Source organism: Terrapene carolina, unplaced genomic scaffold (assembly GCF_002925995.2).
Source record: "Terrapene carolina triunguis isolate 2854851 unplaced genomic scaffold, T_m_triunguis-2.0 Scaffold210, whole genome shotgun sequence".
NCBI lineage: Eukaryota > Metazoa > Chordata > Testudines > Emydidae > Terrapene > Terrapene triunguis.
The window spans coordinates 23,761,598-23,772,030 of NW_020664561.1; the positions used below are offsets into that span (position 1 = coordinate 23,761,598).

Here is a 10,433-nt window from a genome sequence, read left to right on the forward strand (position 1 = left end):
TACTTTATCAGAAGCATCTCCCTATTCTGCCTCTGTTTAATTCCTGTACCTCTAGAAATTTTCATTTGATCAGAACTGAGACCCTTTGGTGGGTTCTGCTAAGGAAGGACTCAGAGTCCAAAAAATAAGAAGCTTATTTTAGATTAACTCTATTCTTGGTAGAAAACAGCAAGACTTTGCGCTGGTGAAACGTAGGAGTTTACATGGACTTGTTTGTCTGCAGCACTCAAATTCTGGCAAGAGATCTGTATGGATGGAGTGAAAATGTGTCGGTGGGAAAACATGAAATCAGTACACAGAGCTGTCAGCTCCACTGTCTCTGGAACAACACAGGCTGCAGGGTTCACTGGCATGCGAAGTGGAGGAAGCACACCAGGGCACAAGCCCTTTGTCATCCCCCACTCCACTAAGGAGCATGGAGTTGGCTATTGCAGTGAGGGATAGAGCACAGCTAAGACTCTCAGAAATATGATTATTTAAATTGTATCTCTTATGCAGCGTTTTCCTGCAGGGTTTCTATGGAGCCTGGGGTGGAACTTATTCTCTTATGGCAATCCCACAAGGGATAACAATGCCACTTGTACTCCTCCTGGAAGTGAATCTTCTCCCTGGCATGCAACTGACCAAAGAGTCAGGGGCTGTTCTTTACTAACACCTGAGCTGGTAACTCTACTTGTTTAATCCAGTGTTTCTCCATTCCAAGATCTAAAATGTGTTACTTCTCTCACCTCTGTCCTTTTCTAGTAGTCATTAACAATTGTTTAGTCTAACCATTTTCTTGTGTATTTTGGGGTGACATAGTGTTTGAATACCCACTCTAAAACTACTGTTTTTGGAATTCTTCATGTATAAGTTTAACTGGTTCCTTGTCTGACTTTCTCTTTCGATAGATCCGGTTTTGTGAGAAAGTGTTGTATGTGTGACCAATAAGTATTGCTTCCAGTACTTGGAAGTTTATCTGTTTCAAGACACTTGAGTGATAGGCTTATCTAGGGAATATTTACCAAATTATAGACTATCCCAGAGTTCATTTGGTATAGTTAGGTATTTGAGTCTCCCCTCTTGTTGATGCTATTGACTGCTGTCAGAGGGCCTGGTTCTCCAATGCTTTGCACTTTGAATAGTCAAGCACATTGTTATTATTTTTTATTATCATAGCACCCACAACCTCTAGTCATGGACCAGGACCCCATTGTGCTAAGTACTGTACAAACACAGAGCAAAAAGATGGTCATCTGTTTAAAGTGGGTGTGAAACACTACTCTTCTCATTGAGTACAGTTTTACACTCTTTGCACATGTGTAAATGGCTAGCCAATGTTAAGGCAGTAAAGGATTAGGCCCAGATTTGTTTCACTATGTCCAGGAGTTTCTAGTTAAAACATATTTTTCTAGTCCTAAATGTCTTAGTTGAATTATTTTTAATCTCTTTTCTCTATGTGAAATGGGTTACTAGTTTTCATTCTTTCCATTCCTTCAAACATCACTGTAAATCCACTATTCTTAATTTCTCTTTGCTGGTTAACTTTTTTTTATTTCTATTTTAAATGCTGTCAGCACCTCAATATGGTTTGTCTGACTGGATTTCAGTTCTTTTTTTCCCATTCCTAAACAGATTGTCAAGTAGCACGTGTTTGCACAAAATGTCTTTATCTATGCTATTTTGACACTGGTGTCTGACATTTATATTCAGCAACATCAATCATCCACTGTTTTATCCAGTTATTCATTGTTTTGAGGTGATGTGATTATGATTTCATTGTCTCTGTAACCATGGTATCACTCTTCGGTTTAAAACAAACAAACAAACAAAAATTGATAACTGTGGTCCACAATCTGTTTATTTCATTAAACTACATAAATGAATAAAATGTTGTTGTTACCTAAGAAAGGCACAAGTAAATGAGTGTTGAGATTGAGAAGAAGTGTTTGTGTATAGACTACCACATTGTCCTGCGTTGGTATTGCTTGTGACCCAGGTTTGGAAGGATCAAATGATAACTTGACAGAATTTGTAATGCTCCAAAGACATTTTGGAGATCGTAGGCCAGATTCTAAATAGGGTAAAATAACTTAAATGGTGTTATACCAATTTATTGCAGCTGAGGATCAGGCCTTATTCATTTAGCATTGTCTTTAAGTATTCCTTTAAATCTTTCATTTGTATCTGCATAATTTTTCCATTCCAATTACATGCATTGGGGGAAGGGGTTAATTAGTTTGGAGTATGGCTGTTGTGATTAGGTTTGGTGTGAGCTTTCCCATAACTCTCTTTTCTGTTTTTAAGTGTAGCCATTTCCAGAGCAGGTGGCCTCAGGACTTATTTCAAAACGTAGCATTAATAAGCTTCCCGGATGTGGGTATTTCATGTTCCCCCACCCCCCACTGAATTGAAGCTTCATCTGTTTTTTCTCTCTCTGAGACTTGTTCTAGGGTGTGATCTTATACTGATTCATCTTGCCAGGTACAAGCAAGTCACAGCAACGTGTCATCACTTCTCTGTCATTATGTAGCTGGCTGGCACACTATGCCGTATTTACTGTAAACCTTGCATGCATTTTCTATGTTGAAATATTGATAACTAAATTTTGGAGCTGTGTGAAATATTATGATTTTATTTTTGTCAATTTGCAGAAATATTTGACAAATTGGAGCAACTCTGAAATTGTTGACACATCATGCCATGTGTACTGTATATCATTTGGATTAGGGTAACTGAGTATTGTGTAGAAATGCTTAAAATTTAGAGCTGTATTTGTTGGTCACATAAAACACACATAATTAATCAGGGAACCAGAACTAGCTAAACCTACTCCATTAAGTCTTAAAAATTAGTAGCAGCTACTCAGAGGGAAAAGATGTATTTTGAGCCGTTCAGAAAACAGCATCTGTGATGACCCTTGCTGTAGTGTATGACAAGAGTGTTCTGTGTTCCCACTGAAATCTACCCAAAACTCATGGTGGGGCGGGGGGGCAATAGCCATCCTTGGCAGCTCCCTGAAACACCAAAAGGGACAGCAATCGTGCCACCAGAACTGTTAGAATGAGTAGCAGGATATTGGTCTTCCCCACCAAAATACATCAGTACAAATGATTGGGGTTTTCTGGGTTTCTGCCATAGGGCTGTTTCATTGGAGAGGGTGTGGATAAAAACAGACCCCCACATGTCTTGATAAGAGAGTTTAGCTAATCATATTAACTCTTGTACTTTTTGTGGTTTCCATATCAATGGACTGATAACTTTGTTGTGAGGAGACCTGTTTCCTGGGTGTGTTTACAGTAAACTTTTAATATTGGAAATTGCATTTAAAAAAATCATTAGTTATAGTGTACAGGTCATAAGAACCAGTAATGCTTTGAATATGCTATGGGATCTTGAATAGGATTGCTCAGACTTGCTTCCCTGATTCCAACTACTTTAACTTACAGTTTAAAGACCATGTCATTTTAACTAGCTCTCTTTGTGGAAGCCTTCCTGCAAATCTGTGGACTGTAGGGGAAGAAAAGGAAGAGGTCCATGACTAGGACTCCTACGTTCTATGGTAATACAGATAAAGTGCTGCCACTCCTCCCCTTTGTATTCAATAGAGCGGTATTTAGGGCACTCACCTGGCTAGATCTGAGTCCCTGCTCTAGAGCACAAACGTGAACACAGATCTTTTCCAACACCCTGCCAGGTGAATATCCTAACTACCAGCCTATTGGGTACTCTGGGGTGGGTCTGTGTCTCTCTCCTGTTGAAGCTTTTCCATGTTGTATAAAATTACTTGAAAAGTCATTGGTGCAGGGACTGGAATCTAGGTGTCCCCTGCCCTCTCCCCACTGAGTGCTCTAACTACTGGACTATAGAGTCAGTCACACTGTAGTCCAGTGGATAGTTAGGTATCTTATACAAAGGGGAACAGTTTCAACAGGACCAATTCCTACCCCAGAATATAGCCCAGTGGTTAGGACACTCAACTGGGAGGGAAGGGAGACCTGCAGTCAAGTTCCTGCTCCAGAGTGGCTATTCAAACTCATGTCTTCCACCTCCACACAGAATGGCCTAACCACTGCTCTTTAGTTTGGTGAATGATGTCTGAATCCCCTGGTCAAAGTAAAAAGTTTTTTTTCATTTTCGGCTATTTTGATAATGTCAAAATGAACCAATTCAACATTTCCAAAATTATTTTTGTTTCAACCAAAACAACTTGCCAAAATCAACAGGAATTTAGTCAATGTTTCAGTCGATCCAAATGTGTTTATTTTTGCAAATATATATATATATATATTTAGAATTTCCTTCCTGCTCTAATGAGTAGGAAAATAAATGACTAAGGGAGCAATTGAAGAGCCAGGTTCATAGGTGTCTAACAATATTAATTACGTGGAAATATAGTGATGCATTAACATGAGAATTGGCATCAACAGTGTAATCAAACATGCAAGCAGGAGCTTGTGAGCAGGACAACTGAAACAAAGAAATGGCGGGGTGGGCGGTGAGGGGAATGGAGGATTAATATAATCCAATAAATCCCCTATCAATAGCACTTTAAATATGTCAATCTGTCATTATCACAATAGCGTACGGGCAAAGCAATTCCTTCTTTGCAACATGCCCAGAGACTAGTTAACATACAATCAAGGGAGTATAGGAGATTGTGTTACATACATATAACCCCTTCTTATATAAAAAGGACTACATACACACGGAACAAAGAAACATTCTCTATTGTCCTAAGTGAGCCCATTTTCCTGGATCCCTACTCTTAGTGTAATCCAAAAAGGGCTATTACATTTCAAAAATGCAAGTTCCACTCTCAGCATGTCAATTTTTTCATAACAACTATATTCCCAATTTTCTGGAACCAGATGCTTATTTTAATTGGTATGTAAACTTCCAATTAGCTGCCAGAAACATAAATTTGGTAGGTGTCAGCATAATGAAAACTATGTCTTGATCTGTGAATTGAATTCCAAATAGGTTAATTTGCCCGTACTCAAAAGGCTATGTACATAACTGGTAAGTATGCCACGTCCACCAAATATGTAGGAATGTTTCTGCAGCATTGCTACACAAGCAAAAAAGCAGATAGTTTTGCAAGGCCGGCTCTAACCTTTTTTCTGCCCCAAGCAAAAAAAAAAAAAGAGTACCGCCCAGCCGAAACATCCCCCCAAGCGCCGCGCCACCGAAACACCCCCCTGAGCGCCGTGCCGCGGAAATCCCCCCCCCCCAAGCCCCCCGCCCCCGAAACACCCCCCCCCAAGCGCCGCGCCACGCCACCGAAACAAAAACAACCCACCCCCTCGAGCGCCGCCCAGCCGAACCAAAAACAACAACAAAAAAACCCTTGAGCGCCGCCCCGCCGAACCAAAACAAAAAACAAAAAACCCCGAGTGCCCCCCGCCACCCCAAGATTGGCCGCCCATTACAAGGTGCCGCCCCAAGCACGTGCTTGGTCGGCTGGTGCCTGGAGCCGGCCCTGTAGTTTTGACATGAGCTGTGTGCATTAGAGAAGCTTATACTGACTTCAATGTGTGCTGAGAAGATTTTACAGATTTAAAAGCAACACTGAAGATTGATTGAGATGTGGATGCTGAAATCACTGCTTCAAGGCTGTAGGTTCAGAATATATTTCTGCTATACAGAAATCTCCACTGTTTTGATTAATCTGAGTGCAAATATAGTCTTACATATATATTCAATACCATTTTTATTCACTGACTCAAGGTATACAGAAGAGTTACTGTCTATTTTGCATGGTAACATGATTGTTCTGAAGTACTTTAAGAATTTTTCATACAATACTTCTTGTTGGGATGTTTGTACTTTGACCTAACCATGGGCCTTATTCATGTTGAATAGTAATTTACACCATGAGTATTCCCACTTTAGTCAAGTAGAGTTCTATTGAGTGTGAGTAAGAGTATCAAGGGGGGGGGGAGAGAGGGAAGAAAATCCAACCACTTCTATTTGTTGCTCAAAGAGGGATTTAGACATCCAAGTCTGAAGTCTTTAGGTCTCTTTTGCTTGTTCTATTTCAGAGCTGCACTGATCACAACAGTATTCCTAAAATGGAGTCTGAGTTCACACATGCTGAATTTGCTCCATTTACTGATAATTTTCAGTTTTGATTTCAATGGAATTTGGAATTCCTACTCACTCTTGAAAATCCCACTAGGTGCTTATCTGCATCACTACCTGCCTAAATACCTTTTAAAAATCTTGGTATCTTGCTGTTAATTGATTTATCTCGTTAGACTGACCTAACACTTGGTAAAGCAACCCCCATCCTTTCTTGTATTTATACCTGCTCCTGTATTTTTTACTTCATACATCTGATGAAGTGGGTTCTAGCCCACGAAAGCTTATGCCCAAATAAATTTGTTAGTCTCTAAGGTACCACAAGGACTCCTCGGTTTTTTTGCTGATACAGACTAACATGGCTACCACTGAAAGCTTTTAAAAATCTGTTTGCAGTGGTGGTGTAGCAGTGTTGGTCCCAGGATATTAGAGAGACAAAGTGGATGACCACTTTGGACCAACTTCTGTTGATGAAAGAGACAAGCTTTTGAGCTACACTGAGCTCTTCTCCAGGTCTGGGAAAGGTATTCGGAATGTCACAGCTAAATTTAAAGTGGAACAGATTGTTTAGCATGAGGACGCTAACACATATTCTAAGGGACCACTTCATTTTAAATGTGTCTGTTATGCTAAACAATCTGTTCCACCTTGTATTTTGCTGTGACTCTCTGAGCTCTTCAAGTCTTGGAAAATTACTTTGTGTAGCTTGAACGCTTGTCTCTTTCACCAACAGAAGTTAGTCCAATAAAAAGTTATTACCTCAACCACCTTGTCTCTCTCTTTAAAAATCTGTCCACTTACCCCTTCTCCGTATAATGCAAGGGTGAAAATAATCTTTTATCTGCACCAAGCCCTGCACCCACCTGAGCTGTACTTAAGTACTTAGGGTAAAATCCATTCCCCCACCTGCATAAAGCCACTGTAATCTGGCTCTATATGGGTAGAGGGCAAAAGGTAGTAACATCAACAATGCTAACACATGAGGCCAGAGTGTGTAGTTGCCTTCCTCACAGTTAAGGGATACACATCAGATTTTATTTCATTCAGGCTGTTGCATGGGGTGTGGGAATGACTGGATGAATATAAAGGTAAATGTCATAGCCCCTGCCCATTGTGGCTTTCTGTGATGGCCTAAGCAGGTCTGGTTTGCAGGCTCTTGCCACAACATGTATGGACTGCATCTTACGTAGATCTTCTGGCCACAGTTTCCTCCGGCAATTAGGGTGACCAGATAGCAAGTCTGAAAAATCGGGGTGGGGGGGTAATAGGTGCCTATATAAGAAAAAGCCCTGAATATTGGGACTGCCCCAATAAAATCAGGACATCTGGTCACCCTACCTGCAGTCATCCTAGGTAGTGGGGGGAATCTTGCACTGGGGTTGAATTTGAGCTTTCATACAGGTTGTAAATAAGTTATGGATACAGCATGATGGAAGCTCTTTGCATGGGGTGAATTTCTCCCCAGTGCATATTTGGTGTTAGTTAATTTTAAAAGCAGGGAAAAGATCACGGTTAGTTTTAAATGTGACAATCTGAGTGAAAAATCATCTAGGCCCCATTCAGCAAAGCAGTTAATGTGCTTTGGTGAATGTGGATAGCCAGCTGAATCAGGGCTGAAGGAAAAAGATTACAAGGCAACTAAAATTTGTTTGTATCTGAAATACCATGTTCAGAAATGCCTTAGAAGCCGGGATGCCCTTTCAGCTGGTCACCTTTCTAAATTATTTTTGCAACCTAGATAGAGTTTGAAATTAATTTAAGAGGATTTTGATAAAATAAAACAGGTTGGAAGCCCACATGCCTCTGGAACTTTTCTTCTAATTTAGAAAGCTATGTGATGACCCATCCAAATACACTGACATGTCAGATCCATGGAAACTAGTCCATCTGAAGACATTGCAAAAATAAAACCCAGTCAATAAATAGTTGTCCCCAACAAAATGAAAAAGAAAAAAAACCCAAAACACTAAATTGCTAATGTCTTTTGAGAATTCATTATGGAAATTCTGTTAAAAACAGAATCTGCTAATTTCCTATGGATGAAATCTTGGCCCAATTGAAGTCAGTGGAACTCCTGATATTGACTCTAATGGGACCAAGATTTCATCTCCTATATTTAACAAATATATGTAACAGAAATTAATCAAAACTGCTTACTTGATCTTTGGTTTTTGATGAAAAATAGCTTCAGTCTCTCTTTAAATGTATTTTCGTTCATATAAAATTCAACTTGTACCCTGAAACAGAAAATAGAGTATTAGAATTAAACAGTCAATCCATTAAATGATTATATATGTACATTTGCACCACAAAATATCAGCATTTTCATGTGATTCCTCTTAACATCTCTTCTTAGCATAAAATTAGAGGAACATATTAAGAATTTTAAGTAAAATGCACATTTAAGCACTTGGAACATATTGATTAGAATAATTAGAAGTTAAATGCTAAAAAGACCTTATGTCATCTCATCTATCCTCTGTAAATGCAGGATTTGTTCCCTACACCACTCAGCATAGTGTTTGGCCTGTTAGTGCTTTTAAAATCATAAGCACTAGAGTTTAATACTTCCCTTGAAAGACTATTCTGCAGTCTGAAAAATCTCTGTCAGGAAGTCTTCCCTAATATTTAATATAAACTTCTTTTTTTCTTAGTTTAATTCCATTACTGTTGTTTACTATTACTGCTTTCAATAATTCCTTCTCATTTCTTTCTCGGTGTTTACATCTTTCAATTATCTTATAGTGGGTACCTCATCCCCACCCTGTCCCCTCTAAACCATGATTTGAGCTGCTTACGGAGCCCTTCCCCTGTTTGTGGCACTTAAGGGATTTTTTTAAAAAGGCCCTTTTCCCTCTCCTTCCCCTGGGAGAGGGAGAATCAGAGTAAAAGTAAAAGGCAAAGGTGGTCAGTCTCTTAGGCAGTCTTTCGGTCTCTCCTTTGGGGTTTGGCTTATCTGCAGGTATTCTGTCCTTAATCAGGGGTAGGGTCTGCCTCCAAGCCCTCCTTTTGGTCACCCCTGCTTTATACCTGGTTCATGCAGTCTCAGGGGCTGCAAGTTCTGCAGTTGTCTTCCTCTTGCTGGTCTGTCTACGTGGCCAGTGGTCTCTCAGGTATAGAAATTTTCTCCCTAGTCACCACCACTTCCTGTGGAAGGCTTCCCCTTTTTAAGCTTCCTCCCTCCAGGCAGATCAAGTCTCACAGGTGTATCTCATTAGTGCTGGCTGAGCCCAGAAGGGCTCATATGCTTCCGCCTCTCTGAGACTGAGGAAATTACCCCTCACAACCTCACCCCTGCAGTCTTGGCATAGGTAATCTCCATCTCTGATTTTCCAGGAAAAGTAACTGGCATTATCACGGTCCTTTCCTGTCTGGAGTTGCACTTTGAAACTATGGGGTTGTAGCACCAGGTACCATTGCATTATACATGGATTCACGTCTTTCATGGTATGGAGCCAGTAGAGGGTATCATGATCTGTGATCAAGGAGAAGGGGCTACCGGGCAGGTAATACCTGAGAGAATCTGTGGCCCATTCGATCCCTAGTGCCTACTTTTCAGTAACTGAGTAGGCCTTTTCTCTAAGGAATACCTTCCTAGTCAAGTATATGATTGAGTGGTGGTCTTCTTCAGTGTCTTCTGAGAGCATGGCACTTAGGCAGACATGTGAGGCATCTATGTGCAGTATGAATTCACAAGAAAAATCAGGGCCGAAGGGCACAGGTGCCCGGCATAGTTGTGCTTTCAGTTCATTAAAAGCTTCCTCCCTGTTCCAATCCCACCAGATCTTCCTTGGGTGGTTTACCTTTAATTAGGTCTTTAAGGCAGGCTGAGATTGAGGTAAAACTGAGGATAAACCTCCAGTAATAAATTGCCAGGCTGATAAAATACCTCATTTGCCTCTTCTTCCAGGGAATTGGGCATGGTATTAGGGTCTGTGCCTTGTCAATCACTAGTTTCATGAGGCTGCACCCTATGTGGTACCCCAAATTGGGTACCTCAGTCATGGCTAGTTACATGTTGTGGGGCTGGTCCTAAGAACTGCGTCTTGAAGGGTCTGCAGATGGTCTCCCCAGGTAGGACTATGAACAACAGTGTTTTCTGTATAGGCCTCAGCATTCTGATGGTGCCACCTTTTTAAAAACAACAAGGAGTCTGGTGGCACCTTAAAGACTAACAGATTTATTTGGGCATAAGCTTTCGTGGGTAAAAACCTCACTTCTTCGGATGCATAGAGTGAAAGTTACAGATGCAGGCATTATATGCTGACACATGGAGAGCAGGGAGTTACTTCGCAAGTGGAGAACCAGTGTTGACAGGGCCAGTTCAATCAGGGTGGATGTAGTCCACTCCCAATAATAGATGAGGAGGT

At 40.6% G+C, this 10,433-nt stretch overlaps 1 protein-coding gene across 1 annotated transcript in view; it reads right to left on the reverse strand.

Moving 5' to 3' along the window:
- The window catches only part of LOC113407282 (potassium channel subfamily T member 2-like), a 299,061-nt gene that overhangs the window by 209,034 nt on the left and 79,594 nt on the right, over positions 1 to 10,433 (reverse strand). The window contains exon 2 of the mRNA XM_026655611.2: positions 8,221 to 8,300. Within this exon, the coding sequence (XP_026511396.1) occupies positions 8,221 to 8,300 (80 nt within the window). The remainder of the gene's footprint in view (positions 1 to 8,220; positions 8,301 to 10,433) is intronic.